At 50.5% G+C, this 23954-nt stretch overlaps 1 protein-coding gene across 2 annotated transcripts in view; it reads left to right on the top strand.

Annotated features, from left to right (window-relative positions):
• Positions 1–23954, top strand: part of psme4a (proteasome activator subunit 4a) — a 64887-nt gene that overhangs the window by 13927 nt on the left and 27006 nt on the right. For both annotated transcript variants that reach the window (XM_084709094.1, XM_084709093.1), the window contains 25 exons: positions 1769–1813; positions 5804–5953; positions 6391–6454; positions 6938–7012; positions 8813–8935; positions 9735–9827; positions 10805–11070; positions 11156–11342; positions 11486–11575; positions 12358–12422; positions 12532–12682; positions 13732–13830; positions 14244–14313; positions 15006–15073; positions 15160–15375; positions 15527–15684; positions 15887–15982; positions 16107–16162; positions 16730–16786; positions 18441–18496; positions 18799–18897; positions 19661–19723; positions 21937–22032; positions 23035–23166; positions 23420–23629. In XM_084709094.1, the coding sequence (XP_084565220.1) occupies positions 1769–1813; positions 5804–5953; positions 6391–6454; positions 6938–7012; positions 8813–8935; positions 9735–9827; positions 10805–11070; positions 11156–11342; positions 11486–11575; positions 12358–12422; positions 12532–12682; positions 13732–13830; positions 14244–14313; positions 15006–15073; positions 15160–15375; positions 15527–15684; positions 15887–15982; positions 16107–16162; positions 16730–16786; positions 18441–18496; positions 18799–18897; positions 19661–19723; positions 21937–22032; positions 23035–23166; positions 23420–23629 (2785 nt within the window). The remainder of the gene's footprint in view (positions 1–1768; positions 1814–5803; positions 5954–6390; positions 6455–6937; positions 7013–8812; positions 8936–9734; positions 9828–10804; positions 11071–11155; positions 11343–11485; positions 11576–12357; positions 12423–12531; positions 12683–13731; positions 13831–14243; positions 14314–15005; positions 15074–15159; positions 15376–15526; positions 15685–15886; positions 15983–16106; positions 16163–16729; positions 16787–18440; positions 18497–18798; positions 18898–19660; positions 19724–21936; positions 22033–23034; positions 23167–23419; positions 23630–23954) is intronic.

Here is a 23954-nt window from a genome sequence, read left to right as displayed (position 1 = left end):
CACTACAGGAAGTGTTATTCACCAGACTGATCTCACCACTACAGGAAGTGTTATTCACCAGACTGATCTCACCACTACAGGAAGTGTTATTCATCAGACTGATTTCACCACTACAGGAAGTGTTATTCAGACTGATCTCACCACTACAGGAAGTGTTATTCAGGAGACTGATCTCACCACTACAGGAAGTGTTATTTAGGAGACTGATCTCACCACTACAGGAAGTGTTATTTAGGAGACTGATCTCACCACTACAGGAAGTGTTATTCATCAGACTGATCTCACCACTACAGGAAGTGTTATTCAGACTGATCTGACCACTTCAGGAACAGTCAGCCAGAAGTCACCCTACTGTATCTGTGCCTGTCGCTGCCTGAAATACCCCCCCACACACACCTGATTCTCCCCGGAAGTCAAAAGAGTCGTTCTGCTTAAAGTGGAGTGAAATATTAGAGACATACTTTGACTTATTTAATCGGTTGAATTGTATATTTACGTAAATCTGTAATGCAATCAACCTGAACATATGTAATTACTTACTGTAACATTTGAAATTACATGGATTTCAATCAAATGTATTAAAGAAATGAAAGTATCTCTTTTACTTCCTGGTGCGAAGCAGGTGGTGGGGGGAGGGGATATTTCAGGTAGTGACAGAGCCGGTGTGCCAGCCCCCCTCTGTTCCTGCTACTGTCCCATTCGTGTGTGACTCCTCAGTGGTCTAGCTGTGTGTGTGTGTGCATGGTGGAGGTGTGTGTGTGCATGGTGGAGGTGTGTGTGTGCACGGTGGAGGTGTGTGTGCATGGTGGAGGTGTGTGTGTGCACGGTGGAGGTGTGTGTGCATGGTGGAGGTGTGTGTGTGTGTGTGCATGGTGGAGGTGTGTGTGTGCATGGTGGAGGTGTGTGTGTGTGTGTGTGCATGGTGGAGGTGTGTGTGTGCATGGTGGAGGTGTGTGTGTGCATGGTGGAGGTGTGTGTGTGTGTGCATGGTGGAGGTGTGTGTGTGTGCATGGTGGAGGTGTGTGTGTGTGTGTGCATGGTGGAGGTGTGTGTGTGTGTGTGTGCATGGTGGGGGTGTGTGTGTGCATGGTGGAGGTGTGTGTGTGCATGGTGGAGGTGTGTGTGCATGGTGGAGGTGTGTTTGTGCATGGTGGAGGTGTGTGTGTGTGTGTGCATGGTGGAGGTGTGTGTGTGTGTGTGCATGGTGGAGGTGTGTGTGTGTGTGTGCATGGTGGAGGTGTGTGTGTGTGTGTGTGCATGGTGGAGGTGTGTGTGCATGGTGGAGGTGTGTGTGTGTGTGCATGGTGGAGGTGTGTGTGTGTGTGTGTGTGCACGGTGGAGGTGTGTGTGTGTGTGTGTGTGCGCATGGTGGAGGTGTGTGTGTGCGCATGGTGGAGGTGTGTGTGTGCGCATGGTGGAGGTGTGTGTGTGCATGGTGGAGGTGTGTGTGCGCATGGTGGAGGTGTGTGTGTGTGCATGGTGGAGGTGTGTGTGTGTGTGCATGGTGGAGGTGTGTGTGTGCGCATGGTGGAGGTGTGTGTGTGCGCATGGTGGAGGTGTGTGTGTGTGCATGGTGGAGGTGTGTGTGTGTGCATGGTGGAGGTGTGACTGCTCTGCATGGTTCTTTTGTACGTGTCTTTGGATAAAAGCATCTGCTAGTTGAATCCAGTGTTAATGTGATGTAGCTGCATTGGTGTGTTGTGTACTGGGCGTGTGAAGAGCAGCAGGAGATCAAGTGTGACGTGCTGCCCTCTGCTCTGGTCCCCAGCTCAGTGGAGAGCGTCCTGAAGACCCTGGTGAAGAGCTGCAGGCCGTGAGTACATCCTCTCCTTCTTCTGTCTCCTCAGGAACCAGCTTCCACTCAGAGATTAACCCCAAGGACAGTATCCTATTAGATATACAAACATATCTATTAAGTCTTTTATACTAATATTACAACTAATATATACTTATACTATTATAACTATGATATAGTAATATTGTGACCATTATTTATTCTACTAATATTATGGTTACTAGACCTTTTATATTATACTAAACATTGTATATTCTGAAAGCACTGCTGGTGGTTGGTCATTTCTGCTCCATGAGAGTCGGGTCACTGTGAGACAGTACCAGCTGTGTGTTGGTGTGTTTGAGGTGAGACAGTACCAGCTGTGTGTTTGAGGTGAGACAGTACCAGCTGTGTGTTGGTGTGTTTGAGGTGAGACAGTACCAGCTGTGTGTTTGAGGTGAGACAGTACCAGCTGTGTGTTTGAGGTGAGACAGTACCAGCTGTGTGTTGGTGTGTTTGAGGTGAGACAGTACCAGCTGTGTGTTTGAGGTGAGACAGTACCAGCTGTGTGTTTGAGGTGAGACAGTACCAGCTGTGTGTTTGAGGTGAGACCGTACCAGCTGTGTGTTTGAGGTGAGACAGTACCAGCTGTGTGTTGGTGTGTTTGAGGTGAGACAGTACCAGCTGTGTGTTTGAGGTGAGACAGTACCAGCTGTGTGTTGGTGTGTTTGAGGTGAGACAGTACCAGCTGTGTGTTTGAGGTGAGACAGTACCAGCTGTGTGTTTGAGGTGAGACAGTACCAGCTGTGTGTTTGAGGTGAGACCGTACCAGCTGTGTGTTTGAGGTGAGACAGTACCAGCTGTGTGTTTGAGGTGAGACAGTACCAGCTGTGTGTTGGTGTGTTTGAGGTGAGACAGTACCAGCTGTGTGTTTGAGGTGAGACAGTACCAGCTGTGTGTTTGAGGTGAGACAGTACCAGCTGTGTGTTGGTGTGTTTGAGGTGAGACAGTACCAGCTGTGTGTTTGAGGTGAGACAGTACCAGCTGTGTGTTGGTGTGTTTGAGGTGAGACAGTACCAGCTGTGTGTTTGAGGTGAGACAGTACCAGCTGTGTGTTTGAGGTGAGACCGTACCAGCTGTGTGTTTGAGGTGAGACAGTACCAGCTGTGTGTTTGAGGTGAGACAGTACCAGCTGTGTGTTGGTGTGTTTGAGGTGAGACAGTACCAGCTGTGTGTTTGAGGTGAGACAGTACCAGCTGTGTGTTTGAGGTGAGACAGTACCAGCTGTGTGTTTGAGGTGAGACAGTACCAGCTGTGTGTTTGAGGTGAGACAGTACCAGCTGTGTGTTTGAGGTGAGACAGTACCAGCTGTGTGTTTGAGGTGAGACAGTACCAGCTGTTTGTTGGTGTGTTTGAGGTGAAAACCTCACGGTGCTCAACGTAGCTCTTCAGCAACCTGCTGAGGAGGGATGAGGAGAGGAGGTCTCACCTGGACTCAGGAAGGAGACAACACATACTTATCCTTTAGTAACCTGCCAGCAGAATTAGAAAAGCGTTCCCCAGCACTAGACTGTGTGTCTTTACTGAGGCCTTAATCCTATTAGCTCATCTAACCCTAACCCAAGATGGAGTTTCCTGTTCCTGAGAGGAGGAAGCCTCCTCACCCCTCGACAGCCCTCCTCACTCCTTCATGGTCCTCCTTATCCCTCAATGTCCCCCCTCACTACTCCTCACCCCTTCGCATCCTTCCATGCACTGGCAGATCCAAGTGGTAGCAATGGGTGACAGCTGCCAACCCAATATTCAGACATCCCAAGTCTCCTGGAAGTTCCGGGTGTCTCCCGCATTTCAATAGCCCTTCCTGACGCCCGATAAAGCTATTCAATCTCCCGGAAATCGGGGATATAGTTTTAAGAGCGAGCCAGAGACTGTCCTATAGTAGGGCCATTTCTGGTAGATACAGGTGGATATTGCGCTTCCAGATTGCGTCCCAGGGGAGGGCTTTGTGTTTGTAAATCTGAGTATAAACTGCCCTGGAATATATGCCACAGTTGATACAGGAACAATGATACCAAGCAATGCACGAGTATAGGTGATCTGACAGCATGCCGTTGCAACACAATTTGAAAATTGAAAGTGCGTAATGTATGTTTTCTATTGCCTGGGAATTAAGTAATATTAACCTTTAGACGTGTGAGTTCTAAATATTTACGACAGTCCCCAAAGCGTGTTACTTTTCCGAAACGGTAGCTAGCTACCTTTAGTTAGCTTAAGTTAAGTTAGTGCTAAGTGCTAAGGTTAAACATAATACTCGTAGCAGTGCTACTACCATGCTGGTGTTACTTGTTAAGCTTTCTCATTAGTACATTTTGGAGCCTGTTTTGTTATAAAAACGTTCTAAGCCACTTCAAAATATAAGCCTGACCACCACAAAATAAAGTAAAATTGGGTTATAAACCGCGGCTTTATTTCTGAAAAATATGGTTTTATTAGTGGCATTATGTAAACTACAATGTTAAACAGTTTATGGTAGCATCAGGTCACACCCTCCTTCCACACCTCCATTTCACCGTTCAATTACCCCTTTGCCACCCTAAGTGTTTAGATCTTCCCCTGCCCCCACATCCCTCCTCACCCCTTCACAGTCCTCCACATCACTATTCACCCCGCCACATCCCTCCTCACCCATTCACAGTCCTCCACATCACTATTCACCCCGCCACATCCCTCCTCACCCATTCACAGTCCTCCACATCACTACTCACCCCGCCACATCCCTCCTCACCCCTTCACAGTCCTCCACATCACTATTCACCCCGCCACATCCCTCCTCACCCATTCACAGTCCTCCACATCACTATTCACCCCGCCACATCCCTTCTCACCCATTCACAGTCCTCCACATCACTACTCACCCCGCCACATCCCTCCTCACCCCTTCACAGTCCTCCACATCACTATTCACCCCGCCACATCCCTTCTCACCCATTCACAGTCCTCCACATCACTACTCACCCCGCCACATCCCTCCTCACCCATTCACAGTCCTCCACATCACTACTCACCCCGCCACATCCCTCCTCACCCCTTCACAGTCCTCCACATCACTACTCACCCCGCCACATCCCTCCTCACCCCTTCACAGTCCTCCACATCACTACTCACCCCGCCACATCCCTCCTCACCCCTTCACAGTCCTCCACATCACTACTCACCCCGCCACATCCCTCTTCACCCCTCATAATTCCTCGTAATTCCTCCTCATCCCTCCATAGCCCCCCCATAGGATGAGGGCAGGGCTGGGATGAGGGCAGGGCTGGGCTGGGGCTGGGGCTGGGGCTGGGATGAGGGCAGGGCAGGGGCTGGGGCTGGGATGAGGGCAGGGGAGGGGCTGGGATGAGGGCTGGGATGAGGGCAGGGCTGGGGCTGGGATGAGGGCAGGGCTGGGGCTGGGATGAGGGCAGGAATGGGATGAGGGCAGGGTCTGTGAGAGAGCTTGTGTTGTCAGTCTAAGGGTCAGCTTCAAGGCTGGTGTGCGTTACATGGACTTGGAAGTTCATAAGAGGCTTGACCCCTCATGTGTCTAAGCAGTCACTGGGCTGGGGGAGGTGCCAGCCAGCTTACACCTGATCACATCAGGTAACATGACCTCTGATGCCTAACATGACCTTACCAGAGGTCAGCAGTTTGCTTATAATTGAAATGACCACCACAACCCTAAAACGACCGATGAACAAAAGGTTTGTATGATGTTTAAAGTACAGTAGACTAACAATGTTGCAGTGCTGTAACAGGGTGATTAGCTGTGTTCTGAAATAAACCTTGCTAAACTTCCATGACTAATAAAGAATTATTCATGTTTGGTGTGTAGTCTGCTCCTAACTATGATCTACAAACCATCTCTGGAGGAGGGGATCCCTCACTGAAATTTTTCATCCAGATGTTGTGCCCCACTACTAGCGCATGCCGTGATTGGTGGTGTCTTGAGTACACCCATACGAGCGTGCCCTGTGATTGGTTCCTGGGCAGGTACTTCCCGGTGGTGGCGACGGAGGAGATGCTGGAGGAGTGGCGGCCGCTGCTCTGTCCCTTCGACGTCACCATGCAGAGAGCCATCAGCTACCTGGAGCTGTACCTCCCCACTACCCTGCCCCCAGAGCTGCACCACCGGGGCTTCAGGTACACACACACACACACACACACACACACACACACAGTGTGCTGCACCACCGGGACTTCAGGTACACACACACACACACACACACAGTGTGCTGCACCACCGGGACTTCAGGTACACACACACACACACACACAGTGTGCTGCACCACCGGGACTTCAGGTACACACACACACACACACACACACAGTGTGCTGCACCACCAGGCTTCAGGTACACACACACACACACAGTGTGCTGCACCACCGGGGCTTCAGGTACACACACACACACACACAGTGTGCTGCACCACCAGGGCTTCAGGTACACACACACAGTGTAACACAGTTATATTACAGTAAGTGTGTTTGTGCCATGTTATATGGTATGTACAGTGTAGTGTGTGTTAATGTGTACATACAGTTTATATGGTAGCTAATTGTGTGTGTGTCTCTTGCAGGTTGTGGTTTGATGAGTTGATAAGTCTGTGGGTTGCAGTGCAGAACCTGCCTGGCTGGGAGATGGTGAGTCTTGTTCCTCTCAGCCTAGAACCTGTTACTCCAGCCTAGAACCCTCTTACACCAACCTAGAACCCTCTTACACCAACCTAAAACCCTCTTACACCAACCTAGAACCTGTTACAACAGCCTAGAACCCTCTTACACCATCATAGAACCTGTTACACCAGCATAGAACCCTCTTACACAATCCTAGAACCTTGTTACACAAACCTAGAAACCTCTTAAACCACCCTAGAACCGTGTTATACCAACCTAGAACCATCTTACACAATCCTTGAACCATGTGACACCAACCTCGAACCCTCTTAGACAAACATACAACTCTCTTACACCAACCTAGAATTGTCTTGCACCAGCCTAGAATCTAGAACCCTCTTACACAAGTCTGTAACTCGCATATCAGTTTTGAACCTCTAACCCTCTCGTATGAGTGCAGAACCTTTAAACCAAGACTATTCAAACTCTTCATCTTGTGTTCGTCTGTAGCATCTGGTCAACCTGTTTGCTCGCCTGGCTAATGACAACATAGGCTACATAGACTGGGACCCCTACATACCTAAGGTGAGCTCTACTGGAACCATACAAGCAGTGTACTCACACTGTCACTGTTCATAAAAATCTATACTCAACCTGTCACTGTTTCAGTCTATACTCACCCTGTCACTGTTCATATAAGTCTATACTCACCCTGTCACTGTTCATATCGGTTTGTACTCACCCTGTCACTGTCCTTATCGGTCTGTACTCACCCTGTCACTGTTCATATCGGTCTATACTCACCCTGTCACTGTATCAGTCTATACTCATCCTGTCACTGTTCCTATCGGTCTATACTCACCCTGTCACTGTTCATATTGGTCTGTACTCACCCTGTCACTGTTCATATCGGTCTGTACTCACCCTGTCACTGTTCATATCGGTCTATACTCACCCTGTCACTGTTCATATCGGTCTACACTCACCCTGTCACTGTTCATATCGGTCTGTACTCACACTGTCACTGTTCATATCGGTCTATACTCACCCTGTCACTGTTCATATCGGTCTATACTCACCCTGTCACTGTTCATATTGGTCTGTACTCACCCTGTCACTGTTCATATCGGTCTGTAGTCACCCTATCACTGTTCATATCGGTCTATACTCACCCTGTCACTGTTCATATCAGTCCATACTCACTCTGTCACTGTTCATATCGGTCTGTACTCACCCTGTCACTGTCCTTATCGGTCTGTACTCACCCTGTCACTGTTCATATCGGTCTGTACTCACCCTGTCCTGTTTATTTCGGTCTATAATTACCCTGTCACTGTTCATATCGGTCTATACTCACCCTGTCACTGTTCATATTGGTCTGTACTCACCCTGTCACTGTATCAGTCTATACTCATCCTGTCACTGTTCATATCGGTCTATACTCACCCTGTCACTTTTCATATTGGTCTGTACTCACCCTGTCACTGTTCATATCGGTCTATACTCACCCTGTCACTGTTCATATCGGTCTGTACTCACCCTGTCACTGTTCCTATCGGTCTGTACTCACCCTGTCACTGTTCATATAAGTCTATACTCACCCTGTCACTGTTCATATCGGTCTACACTCACCCTGTCACTGTTCATATCGGTCTGTACTCACCCTGTCACTGTTCATATCGGTCTGTACTCACCCTGTCACTGTCCTTATTGGTCTATACTCACCCTGTCACTGTTCATATCGGTCTGTAATCAACCTGTCACTGTTCATATCGGTCTGTACTCACCCTGTCACTGTCCTTATTGGTCTATACTCACCCTGTCACTGTTCATATCGGTCTGTAATCACCCTGTCATTGTTTATATTGGTCTATACTCATCCTGTCACTGTTCATATCGGTCTGTACTCACCCTGTCACTGTCCTTATTGGTCTATACTCACCCTGTCACTGTTCATATCGGTCTGTAATCACCCTGTCATTGTTTATATTGGTCTATACTCACCCTGTCACTGTTCATATCGGTCTGTACTCACCCTGTCATTGTTCATATTGGTCTATACTCACCCTGTCACTGTTCATATTGGTCTGTACTCACCCTGTCACTGTTCATATTGGTCTATACTCACCCTGTCACTGTTCATATTGGTCTGTACTCACCCTGTCACTTAATCAGTCTATAATCAGCTACTCAACAGCTGGTGTCAGGGTGGGTTTTGATAGTGAGCTGAAACAGAAACTGTTATCATATCACGTACTTGACCTGCCTCTGTCTCAGTGCCATGAACACATCTTAGATGTTAAATCAACACGAGCTACAAAATAGGTCCAGAGAACATCAGGTATCTGTGGAGTGATTTGTGATGTGTTCATATTGTTGTGGTAGATCTTCACCAGGATCCTGCGCAGCCTCAACCTGCCTGTGGGTACCAGTCAGATGTTAGTGGCCAGATACGTGACCAACGCCTACGACATCGGCCATGTGGTGCTCTGGGTCTCCTCCCTGCTGGTCAGTCTAGCCGCTAGTCCTTGATCTAGCCTCTAGTCCTTGATCTAGCCCCTAGTGCTTGATCTAGCCCCTAGTCCTTGTCCTAGCCCTTAGTCCCTGTTCTAGCCCCTTGTCCTTGTCCTAGCCCCTAGACCCTTCCCACTTCAGTCTAGTCCCAATGTTAGCCCCTGGTCCCTCCTTACTGATCCGACCCCTCCAATTTCCTATCCTAAGCCTAACCTTGTTCCAGGTTCTCTCCTCTGTCTTATCCATTAGCCCCTATCCTAGATCCTGTCCCTTATGCTAGATTATATTAATTAACCACTATACCTTCCCCCCTATCCTAGATCCTGCCCCCTGTGTTAGATCATACCAACCCCTATCCTAGATCCTGCCCCCTATGTTAGATCATACTAACCCCTATCCTAGATCCTACCCCCTATGTTAGATCATACTAACCCCTATCCTAGATCCTACCCCCTATGTTAAATCATAATAACCCCTATCCTAGATCCTGCCCCCTATGTTAGATCATACTAACCCCTATCCTAAATCCTGCCCTCTATGTTAGATCATAATAACCCCTATCCTAGATCCTGTCTCCTATGTTAGATCATACTAACCCCTATCCTAGATCCTGCCCCCTATGTTAGATCATACTAACCCCTATCCCTTAGCCTCTATCCTAGATCCTAGCCCTTATGTTAGATCACATCCTATCCCTTAGCCCCTGTCCTAGACCCTGTCCTAGTCCCAAGTCCCTAGCTGAGATCCTATCCTAGGTCTTCGAGTTCAAACTTCATTGTGTGTGTGCGTGCAGGGTGGCCCCAGTAAGATGGCCCAGGCTCAACTCAGTGGCCTCTTCAACAGCATCACTTCCTTCTTCCACCCATCGAATCACGGACGTTGGTTGGTGAGTCTCCTCGTGTCATAGCAACACATCCTGATACTTGATGACAACACACCATAGCAACACGTCCTTACAGACATGCCAACACAATGTGCCATTTACAGCATACCGACACTGACTGTAGCTGAGATGTTATTATTAATGTTGACCATGCCTGGTAGCTGAGATGAGTAGTGTCTGTTAAAACAGTCAAATGTTATGTGTGTTGTGTTCATGTGGTAGAGGAACCAGTGGGATGTTCCTTCAACGTAGATGAAGGAAATGTCAGGCTTATTTTGGTAAATCTCCGTTCCATTACGGTGGCTTATTGGTGTCCTCCCCCCATACTCTTGTCCTCCCCCTGTCCTCCCCCTGTCCTCCCCCTGTCCCTCTGCCTCCCCCTGTCCTCCCCCTGTCCCCCTGCCCCTCTCCCTCCTGTCCTCCCCCTGTCCTCCCCCTGTCCCTCTGCCTCCTCCTCCTGTCCTCCCCCTGTCCTCCCCCTGTCCTCCCCCTGTCCCCCCCCTGTCCTCCTCCTGTCCTCCCCCTGTCCCTCTGTCCTCCCCCTGTCCCTCTGTCCTCCTCCTGTCCTCCCCCTGTCCTCCCCCTGTCCTCCCCCTGTCCCCCTGTCCTCCCCCTGTCCCTCTGTCCTCCCTCTGTCCTCCCCCTGTCCCTCTGTCCTCCCTCTGTCCTCCCCCTGTCCTCCCCCTGTCCCCCCCCTGTCCTCCTCCTGTCCTCCCCCTGTCCCTCTGTCCTCCCTCTGTCCTCCTCCTGTCCTCCCCCTGTCCTCCCCCTGTCCTCCCCCTGTCCTCCCCCTGTCCTCCCCCTGTCCCCCTGTCCTCCCCCTGTCCCTCTGTCCTCCCTCTGTCCTCCCTCTGTCCTCCCCCTGTCCTCCCCCTGTCCTCCTCCTGTCCTCCCCCTGTCCTCCCCCTGTCCCTCTGTCCTCCCCCTGTCCTCCTCCTGTCCTCCCCCTGTCCTCCCCCTGTCCCCCTGTCCTCCCCCAGATGAAGCTCATGAAGCTTCTCCAGCGGCTCCCGGCCAGCGTTGTGCGACGGCTCCACCGGGAGCGCTACCGGAAGCCCACCTGGCTGACCCCGGTACCAGACAGCCACCTGCTGACGGAGCAGGACATCACCACGTTCGTGAAGAGCATGATGCAGCCGGTGCTGCTGGCCATGTTCAGCCGCACGGGCAGCCTGGACGCCGCGCAGGCCCTGCAGAACCTGGCCCTCATGAGGCCAGAGCTGGTCATCCCCCCCGTGCTGGAGAAGTGAGTCACACACTGTGTGAAGGAGCACACACATGTGACTGGGGTGTGTGCGAGCGCTGTGTAACTGGCCTGTGTGTGTGTCCAGGACCTACCCCGCCATGGAGACTCTGACGGAGCCTCACCAGTTGACGGCCACTCTGAGCTGCATGATTGGCGTGGCACGCAGCCTGGTGTCCGGAGGACAGCGTTTCCCACAAGGCCCCACTCACATGCTGCCCCTGCTCATGAGGGCGCTGCCCGGCGTCGACCCCAACGACTTCAGCAAGTGCATGGTGGGTACTGTAGTTCTGGCTGCATGGGAAGTTGGCTGTGTGTTCAAGGGATCCAGCCTGGTGATTTGGTGTGTGTCCGTATCCAGCCTGCTGATGTGAGTGTGTGATGGCTATAGGTCTGAAGGCATGTTCTCTCTTTGCAGATCACGTTCCAGTTCATCGCTACATTTGTGACTCTAGTGCCTTTGGTGGACTGTTCATCTGCTCTTCATGACAGGAGTGACCTGACGGAGGTATCTGTCTGTCTGTCTGTCATCCATCTATCCATGTCTGCCTGTCTCTGTGAGTCTCACTATCTCCCTCCCTCTCTCCTCCCTCCCTCTCTCCTCCCCCTCTGTCTCCCTCCCTCTCCTCCCTCTCTCCTCCCTCTCTCTCCCTCCCCCTCTCTCTCTCCTTCCTCTCTATCCTTCCCTCTCCTCCCTCCCTCTCTCCCTCCCTCTCTCCTCCCTTTCTCCTCCCTCCCTCTCTCCTCCCTCCCTCTCTCCTCACTCCCTCTCTCCTCACTCCCTCTTTCCTCTCTCCTCCCTCCCTCCCTCCCTCTCTCCCTCCCTCTCTCCTCCCTGTCTCTCTCCCTCTCCTCCCTCTCTCCTCCCTCTCTTTGGTCCCTCTCTCCTCCCTCTCTTCGGTCCCTCACTCTCTCCCTCCCTCTCTCCTCCCCCTCTCCTTCCTCTCTCCTCCCTCCCTCCCTCTCTCCCTCCCTCTCTCCTCCCTCTCTCTCTCCCTCTCCTTCCTCTCTCCTCCCTCTCTTTGGTCCCTCTCTCCTCCCTCCCTCCCGCCCGCCCTCCCTCCCTCCCTCCCTCTCTCTCTCTCTCTCTCTCTCTCTCTCTCTCTCTCTCTCTCTCTCTCTCTCTCTCTCTCTCTCTCCCCCTCTGTCTCCCTTCCCTCTCCTCCCTCTCCTCCCTCCCTCTCTCCCTCCCTCTCTCCTCCCTCTCCTCCCTCTCTTCCTCCCTCTCTCCTCCCTCTCTCTCCGTCTCTTCTCCGTCTCGCCTCCCTCTCTCCTCGGTCCCTTCTGCAGGTGGAGAGAGAAATGTGCTCAGCCTCTGCTGAGTTTGAAGACTTTGTTCTTCTGTTCATGGACAGGTAGGACTGTGTCAGCCTGGCTGTCTGTAGGACCAGGTAGCAGCTAAGTGGTACAGGATGTGTTAGCAGGAAGGCGCAAACATCAATGTGTGTGTGTGTGTGTGTGTAGGTGCTTTGCCTTGATTGACAGTAGCACCTTGGAGCAGACCAGGGAGGAGACAGAGACAGAGAAGATGACCCATGTGGAGACTCTGGTGGAACTGGGACTCTCCTCCACATTCAGCACCATCCTCACTCAGTGCTCCATGGACATCTTCAAGGTAGCGCCTCTCTCCTGCTCTCTCTCTCCTGCTCTCTCTCTCCTGCTCTCTCTTTCCTGCTCTCTCTCTCCTGCTCTCTCTCTCCTGCTCTCTCTCTCCTGCTCTCTCTCCTGCTCTGTACTGCTCTCTGTCCTGCTCTCTCTCCTGCTCTCTCCTGCTCTCTCCTGCTCTCTCTCTCCTGCTCTCTCCTGCTCTCTGTCCTGCTCTCTCCTGCTCTCTGTCCTGCTCTCTGTCCTGCTCTCTGTCCTGCTCTCTGTCCTGCTCTCTCTCCTGCTCTCTCTACTGCTCTCTCTCCTGCTCTCTGTCCTGCTCTCTGTCCTGCTCTCTCTCCTGCTTTCTGTCCTGCTCTCTCTCCTGCTCTCTCTCCTGCTCTTTCCTGCTCTCTCTCCTGCTCTTTCCTGCTCTCTCTCTCCTGCTCTCTCTCTCCTGCTCTCTCTCCTGCTCTGTACTGCTCTCTATCCTGCTCTCTCTCCTGCTCTCTGTCCTGCTCTCTCTCCTGCTCTTTCCTGCTCTCTGTCCTGCTCTCTCTCCTGCTCTTTCCTGCTCTCTGTCCTGCTCTCTGTCGTGCTCTCTCTCCTGCTCTTTGTCCTGCTCTCTGTCCTGCTCTCTCTCCTTCTCTCTCTCCTGCTCTCTCTCCTGCTCTCTGTCCTGCTCTCTGTCCTGCTCTCTGTCCTGCTCTCTCTCCTGCTCTCTCTCCTGCTCTCTCTCCTGCTCTCTCCTGCTCTTGCCTGCTCTCTGTCCTGCTCTCTCTCCTGCTCTCTCTCCTGCTCTCTCTCCTGCTCTCTGTCCTGCTCTCTGTCCTGCTCTATCTCCTGTTTTCTCTTGCTCTCTTTCCTGCTCTCTCCTGGTCTGTTCTGTTCTTTACCTTTCCAATATCTCTCTGCTTGTTTCATCTCTCTCCTCTTCTCTCTCCTTGTGCTTGTCTCTCATCTCTCTCCTCCTCTCTCTCCTTGTGTCAAGATGTCATTCCCCAGGTAGCCCTTGAGAAGGTGTTTCATCTCTCTCCTCCTCTCTCTCCTCCTCTCCTTGTGTCATGATGTCGTTCCCAGGTAGCCCTTGAGAAGGTGTTTCACTTCGCCACCACCAACATGTTTGAGACTCACGTGGCTGGCAGGATGGTGGCAGACATGTGCAGAGCAGCCTCCAAGGTAGCGCCTCTACCCCACCCTTCCACCCTCCCCTCCACCCTCCTTTCCACCCCTCTACCCTCCTTTCCACCCCTCCACCCTCCTTTCCACCCCTCCACCCTACTCTCCACCCCTCCACCCTCCCCTCCACCCTGCTCTCCACCCCTCCACCCTGCTCTCCACCCCTCCACCCTCCTTTCCACCCCTCCACCCTCCTTTCCACCCCTCCACCCTGCTCTCCACCCCTCCACCCTCCTCTCCACCCCTCCACCCTGCTCTCCAGCCCTCCACCCTCCTCTCCACCCCTCCACCCTCCTCTCCACCCCTCCACCCTCCTCTCCACCCTGCTCTCCACCCCTCCACCCTGCTCTCCACCCTTCCACCCTGCTCTCCTCCCATCCTTGGTCTACTAACCCTCGGTGTCTGTGTTTCAGTGTCACCCGACCGAGTCTCTCAAGCTGTTTGTACCACACTGCTGTAACGCCATCAACCAAATAGCTGTCCGTAAGTATCTCTATTCAGCTGCAGTAGCAGTGAGGATCTATTCAGCTGCAGTAGCAGTGAGGATCTATTCAGCTGCAGTAGCAGTGAGGATCTATTCAGCTGCAGTAGCAGTGAGGATCTATTCAGCTGCAGTAGCAGTCAGGATCTATTCAGCTGCAGTAGCAGTCAGGATCTATTCAGCTGCAGTAGCAGTCAGGATCTATTCAGCTGCAGTAGCAGTCAGGATCTATTCAGCTGCAGTAGCAGTGAGTATCTCTATTCAGCTGCAGTAGCAGTGAGTATCTCTATTCAGCTGCAGTAGCAGTGAGTATCTCTATTCAGCTGCAGTAGCAGTCAGGATCTATTCAGCTGCAGTAGCAGTCAGGATCTATTCAGCTGCAGTAGCAGTCAGGATCTATTCAGCTGCAGTAGCAGTGAGGATCTATTCAGCTGCAGTAGCAGTGAGGATGTATTCAGCTGCAGTAGCAGTGAGGATGTATTCAGCTGCAGTAGCAGTGAGGATCTCTGTCTGGTCGTCTTGAGGGATTCAGAAGTGGAGGAGGAGGAGGATGGAGGAGGAGGAGGGTTGAGCAGGAGGCTTGAGCTGTTTGGATGAGGAGGAGAGTTGAGCTTTTTAGATGAGGAGGTGGTGGTCTAAGGAGGAGGTGGTGGTCTAAGGAGGAGGTGGTAGTCTATGGTGTTCTGTGTTTCAGATGAGGAGGTGTTGAACGAGGAGGAGCTGGACAAGGAGCTGCTGTGGAACCTCCAGCTGCTGTCAGAGGTGAACACACACACACACACACCACACACGTATGACCCTCCAGGATCACAAGACCACCACATCCAGTTACACCCCGTCTCCCTCAGGTGACGCGTGTGGATGGGGACAAGCTGCTCCCCTACAGCAGCCAGCTGCTGCAGGTGCTGCAGCTCAGCCTGCACCTGAGGTGTAAGCAGGGCTACGCCCTGGCCTGCAACCTGCTGCACCACATCCTGCGCTCCAGCGCCCTCATCTACCCCACCGAGTACTGCAGCATCCCTGGGGGCTTCCAGCCGCTCTCACACTCCTACCTGCCCATCAAGGTACACACACACACACACACACTATACCTGCCCATCAAAGTACATATTTGTACATACTTTTTTGTGGCAGCAAGCTACACTGAAAATCCTCTTCTTCTTGTTTTGAACCCTTGCTGTCTCTTGCTTTACTAACTCTTGTGTGTGTGTCCAGGACTGGGGCCGTCCAGGAGACCTGTGGAACCTGCAGATCCAGTGGCATGTCCCGTGTGTGGAGGAGACTGCCTTTGTCTTCTACATTCTGGACCTCATCCTGCAGCCAGAGCTGCTCAGGCTGCAGAGACACGCCCAGGGGGACCTGGACATGACCAGGTGAGGACGCAACCAGGTGGGGACATGACCCGGTGGGGACATGACCCGGTGGGGACGTTAAAAGTGAGGTGTGTAAAAGTGAGACATGTAAAGGTGAGGTGTGTAAAGGTAAGGTGATGTGAGGTATGTAAAGGTGAGGTGTGTAAAGGTGAGGTGTGTGAAGGTAAGATGTGTAAATCAGACCTATACTTTCTGTTGATAGAGATGACGTCCTGCAGAGTCTGGTGATTGTGCAGCACTGCCTTCTGGGAGCTGGCAGCCTGCTGCCCCCACTGCAGGGAACCCCCGTACCTGACCTGTAAGTACTGATGCACTAACACCCCAACTCTGTACTACCCCGGGCCTTCCTTGCCCTCTACCACGTGTGGTGCCATGTGGTGCAGGGAGTATGGTGCCAGTGAGCATGTCTCCCCTCTCTCCAGAGTCCAGAGCACAGTGAACCTTGATGAGACAAGCCTCTTCATCGGCATGGAATACGGTGAGTACTCTGTTATCACCGCCAGGGGGATAACTGGGTTATCATCACCATGGTGAGTACTCTAGGTTATCACCACCAGGGGGATAACTGTGGGTTATCATCACCATGGTGAGTATTCTAGGTTATCACCATCAGGGGATAACTGTGGGTTATCATCACCATGGTGAGTACTCTAGGTTATCACCACCAGGGGGATAACTGTGGGTTATCATCACCATGGTGAGTACTCTAGGTTATCATTTAGACTATAGAGACAGCAGCAGGTTACAGATATGGTATCTTGGTATACAGGTTTATAAACTGACAACACATTTGTTATTAAGGGTTTATATGCTGTGATTAACATGTTATAGGTCATTAGAATGTTATAACATATGTGTTAGGGGTGATTAGCATGTTATAAAGGGTTTGCAAAGTGTTATTACATGTTATTTAGCATGCTATAAAGTGTTAGTAAGCATGTAACAATCGGTTGTTTAGTGTATTAAAGGGTTATCAAGCATGTTATAAAAAGCTGTAAGCATGTAATAAAGGGTTCATAACATGAGACATACTTCCTCTGTTCAGATGAGTCCAGGGAGAACTACAGAGACGCCATCTGCAGAGTGATGAGACTGCTGCTGCGTGAGTCTCTCTCCCCTCCTACCCCTTCCTACGTCCTCTTCCTCCTCTCTCCCCTCTTACCCCCTCCTACCTCCTCTTTCCCCTCCTACCTCCTCTACCCCCTCCTACCTCCTCTCTCCCCCCTCCTACCTCCTCTCTCCCCTCCTACCTCCTTTCTCCCCTCCTACCTCCTTTCTCCCCTCCTACCCCTTCCTAACCCCTCCTTCTTCCTCTGTCCTCTCCTACCCCCTCCTACCTCCTTTCTTCCCTCCTACCTACTCTCTCCCCTCCTACCTCCTTTCTTCCCTCCTACCTACTCTCTCCCCTCCTACATCCTCCACCTCAGGGGTCCCCAAACTACATCCCGTGGGTCAAATACGGCCCGCCCACGCATTTGGACCGACCCTCTGAACAATGCCAGAGGCACTTATTTTTATTTGTATATTTTTTTTTTTAAATGCTCCTTGATTAGTTTTGCATACGTAAGTGAATGTTTTGATTTCAATAGCAATGAATATGAAAAAAGGTAATTACGATAGTAATAATGCTCTTTTAATAGGCTATATACCCCTTGATATTTACAAATGTATGGTGCATAACAAAATAATAAACTAATCTAGCATAATAAATACATTTAAAATCATAATAAAATCTCCACAATAATATGGTAATATGGTAGTTACTCCGGCCCATGTAATTTTCTGTTACAGACCGACCCAGCCCTACATTAAAGAAAGGAAAATTATCTGGCCCTCGCAGACAAAAGTTTGGGGAGCCCTGCTCTACCCCGTCCTATATTCTGTACCCTATCATACCTCCTCTATACCCTCCTACCCCCTCATACTGCCGTGCAAAGGCAAAAGACCGTAACTTCAATTTTGTCGAAAATGATTTTTTTTTCATTTTCGGAACAGTTAAGGTCTGCTGTATCATGTGGCCAAATATCTTAAATTAACTTGTCTGTTTTTCAGAGAAAATTAGGTTGTTGTCTTCACCGTACCTTCCAAAAGCCTGCTTTGGCTTTAGATATCCAATGCAGAATGCCGTAACATCAGTTACGGTTCTTTGCCTTTGTTTTGCGGCACTCAAAAACGTTCAAATGGAGTTACGGTTTCAATTGAACTAATACGTAACCTAGCGACAATAAACACATCTAGCATTAGCTTAGCCTACTTGCTGGCATTCAACACTAAACATCCCAAACATGAGTCGTTTGTAAGTATCTTACCCTGGCAGTTAAATCAAAAACACTCTTGTCTTGTGAGTTTTGTGACAGGTATCCACGTGTATGTTACATTGGCTTATAAAATACAGAGTTTATATCGTGATAAGCAACTAAGTGAGCGAAGAAACGGAAGTTACTGTATTTTGCCTTGGCATGACCACTTACGATGGACTATGGTATACTTCTGTTGCTTCAAAATATGGGTCAAAAGTGCAGTTTAAGATCAACAATTTCAAAAATGTCTAGTTTAGATCATGTGTAATCACTCAAACATCAAACTGCTGGATTTCCAGTGTCCTACCTAAAATGCATTTGGCAGGACAACTACTTTGAAAGTGCAAAAACTTTGAAGTCGTTTTTCTCAGTTCTACACTTCGGCGAGTTACGGTCTTTTGGCTTTGTAGGGCAGCATACCCCTCCTCCCTCACCTGACTGTGTCTGTCTCCTCAGATCACATCCTGGAGCACTCTGAGGACGACACCAAGTCTCTGTTCTCCATAATCAAGGTAGGACATCTCAGTAGCGCAGCCAGGGCAACGTTACACTGTTACCTGCTTATTTAATCAGCAGCCAGGGCAACATTACACTGTTACCTGCCTATTTAATCAGCAGCCAGGGCAACGTTACACTGTTACCTGCCTATTTAATCAGCAGCCATGGCAACGGTACACTGTTACCCTTGGCATGGCAACGTTAGTGTAACCTGCCTATTTAATCTGCCATCATGCCAACGTTTTAATGTTACCTGCCTATTTAATGTGCATGGCCAGTGTTAGCTGCTTCAGATGTTCCCTTTCCCCCCCGCCAGATCATCAGTGACTTGCTGCACTTCAAAGGCTCTCACAAACATGAGTTTGACTCTCGCTGGAAGAGCTTCAACCTGGTGAAGAAGTCCATGGAGAACAGGGTGAGTCCTCCAGGACTAAAGGGGAGTGGAGGAGTCCTCCAGGACTATAGGGGAGTGGAGGAGTCCTCCAGGACTATAGGGGAGTGGAGGAGTCCTCCAGGACTATAGGGGAGTGGAGGATTCCTCCAGGACTATAGGGGAGTGGAGGAGTCCTCCAGGACTATAGGGGAGTGGAGGAGTCCTCCAGGACTATAGGGGAGTGGAGGAGTCCTCCAGGACTATAGGGGAGTGGAGGAGTCCTCCAGGACTATAGGGGAGTGGAGGAGTCCTCCAGGACTATAGGGAAGTGGAGGAGTCCTCCAGGACTATAGGGGAGTGGAGGAGTCCTCCAGGACTATAGGGGAGTGGAGGAGTCCTCCAGGACTATAGGGGAGTGGAGGAATCCTCCAGGACTATAGGGGAGTGGAGGAGTCCTCCAGGACTATAGGGGAGTGGAGGAGTCCTCCAGGACTATAGGGGAGTGGAGGAGTCCTCCAGGACTATAGGGGAGTGGAGGAATCCTCCAGGACTATAGGGGAGTGGAGGAATCCTCCAGGACTATAGGGGAGTGGAGGAGTCCTCCAGGACTATAGGGGAGTGGAGGAGTCCTCCAGGACTATAGGGGAGTGGAGGAGTCCTCCAGGACTATAGGGGAGTGGAGGAATCCTCCAGGACTATAGGGGAGTGGAGGAGTCCTCCAGGACTACAGGGGAGTGGAGGGAGGGTGCGAGAGTGCAATTTGCAGATCTGGAGTTCCTCATGTTTATTTTTCTTTGGTCTGCAGCTACATGGGAGGAAACAGCACATCAGAGCTTTGCTGATCGACCGTGTGATGCTACAGCACGAGGTAAGTGCTACTCTTACACGCCTGCTACTGTTACACGCCTGCTACTCTTACACGCCTGCTACTGTTACACGCCTGCTACTGTTACACACCTGCAACTGTTACCAGGGCTCGCAACTAGCTGTTTTCCTCTCTGTCCCACTATCCGTCCCAAACTGAACTTGACCTGTCCCAAAATGTAAATGCAAAACATTTTTTTGCATTTTGACATTCTGACCTGGGTCTAGGTTATTTGCAACATTATTTAACCAATCCATACAGTTGTGGGGCTCAAATCAATGTCTGAATTTCAATGTGATTACATTCACAATAGAATACCCAATGTTCTTGCTTGTTTCATAGTGGGGCTAACACAATTCTTGGTGTGGCTGTAGCCCAGCCAGCCATACCCTGCCACCGCCCATGTGGGGAGTAGCTCTATGTCTTGCTGATGTTAAAGTCTGGGTTGAACTGTCCCAGACATCTTTTTCATTGTCCCTTTGATGACAGGACAACGTTAATTTTGAGCCCTGATTGTGACACCTCTGGTACTACAGGTTTACACCTCTGGTACTACAGGTTTACACTGGTTTACACCTCTGGTACCACTGGTTTACACCTCTGGTACCACTGGTTTACACCTCTGGTACTACAGGTTTACACCTCTGGTACTACTGGTGTACACCTCTGGTACTACAGGTTTACACTGGTTACACCTCTGGTACCACTGGTTTACACCTCTGGTACTACAGGTTTACACCTCTGGTACTACAGGTTTACACCTCTGGTACTACAGGTTTACACTGGTTTACACCTCTGGTACCACTGGTTTACACCTCTGGTACTACAGGTTTACACCTCTGGTACTACAGGTTTACACCTCTGGTACTACAGGTTTACACCTCTGGTACTACAGGTTTACACTGGTTACACCTCTGGTACCACTGGTTTACACCTCTGGTACTACAGGTTTACACCTCTGGTACTACAGGTTTATACTGGTTTACACTAGTGCTGTCAAACAATTAAAATATTTAATCGCGATTAATCGCATTTATGTCATAGTTAACTCGCGATTAATCACAATTAATCGCACATTTTTATCTATTCTAAATGTCCCTGATTTCTTTTTGTCCCAATCTTTTTTCAAATTTTAATGCTCTTATCAACATAGAAAAGTGGTTCGGATTGCTTTGTGCAAATATTTTTTTTATTGAAAACAACATTGCAATCGCCTGGCTTTGACGAGGGGGCAGAGAATTCGCATCAGCTGTGTGCTTGGCCATCAAGTGGTATTTCAGACTGGACGTGCTGCGATGATAGCTCAGTTTACAACGACAAAACACACAGATCACTGGTCTTGTCAATAGAACCATTTGGCAACTTTTTAAAAGCAAACTTTCCATTCAGAATCTTATTGGCATCCATTTCGGCATCTTGCGCTCGTCATCCACTCAAAACGTAACGTCAGCCTACTACCAGAGAATGTCTAATATCCGTAAACGGGCTCTGCTACTACTCTTTAGCCAGCTCGCAAGCCAAACGAGTGTTTGGCGTGCCTGTTGTTTTGTTTCCGGTCTAGCTAGATCCGGTGTGGTGTTGTAGTTTTTCTAACGTCGGTAGTTGTTGCAACAGCATGTGAAAAAAACTACAAAGTTTGCTAGGCCAAAAAGAGCGTTAATCGCGCGATAAAATAATTGACGCCGTTAATTTGGGTTTGCGTTAACGCCGTTAATAATGCGTTAAACTGACAGCACTAGTTTACACCTATAGTACTACTGGTTTACACCTCTGGTACTACAGGTTTACACCTCTGGTACTACAGGTTTACACTGGTTTACACCTCTGGTACTACAGGTTTACACCTCTGCTACTACAGGTTTACACCTCTGGTACCACTGGTTTACACCTCTGGTACTACAGGTTTACACCTCTGGTACCACTGGTTTACACCTCTGGTACCACTGGTTTACACCTCTGGTACTACAGGTTTACACCTCTGGTACTACAGGTTTACACCTCTGGTACTACAGGTTTGCATGTCTGGTACTACAGGTTTACACCTCTGGTACTACAGGTTTACACCTCTGGTACTACAGGTTTACACCTCTGGTACTACAGGTTTACACCTCTGGTACTACAGGTTTACACCTCTGGTACTACAGGTTTGCATGTCTGGTACTACAGGTTTCCATATGTAAATGTTCCTCCTCAAGTGTGTCTGTGTGTGTTTTCAGCTGCGTAAGCTCACAGTAGAAGGATGTCAGTACAGGAGTATCCACCAGGAGCTGATGAAGGACCTGCTGAGACTGTCTACCAGCACTTACAGCCAGGTCAGACCACACACACACACACTTACAGCCAGGTCAGACCACACACACACAAACTTACAGCCAGGTCAGACCACACACACACACCTACAGTCAGGTCAGACCACACACACACACACACACACACACACCTACAGTCAGGTCAGACCACACACACACACACACACACACTTACAGTCAGGTCAGACCACACACACACACACACACCTACAGCCAGGTCAGACCACACACACACCTACAGTCAGGTCAGACCACACACACACACACCTACAGCCAGGTCAGACCACACACACACACACCTACAGCCAGGTCAGACCACACTCACACACACCTACAGTCAAGTCAGACCACACACACACACCTACAGCCAGGTCAGACCACACACACACACTTACAGCCAGGTCAGACCACACTCACACACACTTACAGTCAGGTCAGACCACACACACACACACACCTACAGTCAGGTCAGACCACACACTCACACACACCTACAGTCAGGTCAGACCACACACACACACACACTTACAGCCAGGTCAGACCACACTCACACACACCTACAGTCAGGTCAGACCACACTCACACACACCTACAGTCAGGTCAGACCACACTCACACACACCTACAGTCAGGTCAGACCACACACACACACACCTACAGTCAGGTCAGACCACACACACACTCACACACACTTACAGTCAGGTCAGACCACACACACACACACTTACAGTCAGGTCAGACCACACACTCACACACCTACAGTCAGGTCAGAGCACACACACACTCACACACACCTACAGTCAGGTCAGACCACACACACACACACACACACACCTACATTCAGGTCAGACCACACACACACACACACACACACCTACATTCAGGTCAGACTACACACATGTACACCCACATACCTCCAGTGAGGTGAGACCAGAGTCAGTATGTCTGTCGATGTGTGTGCTGAGTGCAGCAGCAGGGCTGTAAGGGGACGTGTGTTGCCCTGCAGGTGCGTAGCCGCGCCCAGACAGTGCTGTTCACCGCCCTTGGGACCTACAACTTCTGCTGCCGGGACCTCATCCCCCGCGTCCTGGACTTCCTGCAGCCTGCTCGCTCAGACATCAGCCAGCAGCAGTTCAAGGTAGCAGAGGAGTACAGCTCAGAGGCCCCGCTGGAGCCTAGCATGTGGATCAGGGACTTAGACAGAGGGAAGAGGGGGGTGGGGTGAGGGGGTTGGAGGGTGGGGTGAGGGGGTTGGAGGGAGGGATGAGGGGGTTGGAGGGTGGGGTGAGGGCGTGAGGGGGTGGGGGTATAAGTGGATATATAGAATTAATTGAATAATGTAAATGAGACATGTAGGATGGGTGCTAGCCAGTCTTCCTAACCCGCTCCAGGGTGCGTTATACTGCCTGCTGGGGAGCCACACAGGGGTGTGTCTGGCCAACCTGCATGACTGGGAGTGCATCAGCCTGACGTGGCCAGCCCTGGTGCTCTGCAGCCTGAGCCCAGCCATGTCCCTGGAGAAGCCCTCCATCGTACGCCTGTTTGACGACCTGGCAGACAAGATCCACCGTCACTACGAGACCATCGGCATCCACTTCATTGTGAGAACACACAGTGTACACACACACACACACAGTGTTCACACACACACACAGTGTACACACACACACACACACACACACACACACAGTGTTCACACACACACACACACACAGTGTACACACACACACATAGTGTTCACACACACACACACAGTGTACACACACACAGTTCAGACACACACAGTGTTCACACACACACGCTCCTGAACACACACACAGTTCACACACACACACACACACACACAGTGTTCACACACATGCACACACTCTGCAGGGCTTGAAATTGCGACAATTTTGGTCACATATTCTCCCCAAAAATGTTGGG

This window comes from Hypomesus nipponensis, chromosome 11 (assembly GCF_054491055.1).
Source record: "Hypomesus nipponensis isolate SF chromosome 11, ASM5449105v1, whole genome shotgun sequence".
Taxonomy (NCBI): Eukaryota; Metazoa; Chordata; class Actinopteri; order Osmeriformes; family Osmeridae; genus Hypomesus; species Hypomesus nipponensis.
The sequence above is the reverse complement of the archived record's forward strand: the minus strand, read 5'-3'. Positions and strand labels throughout refer to the sequence as shown.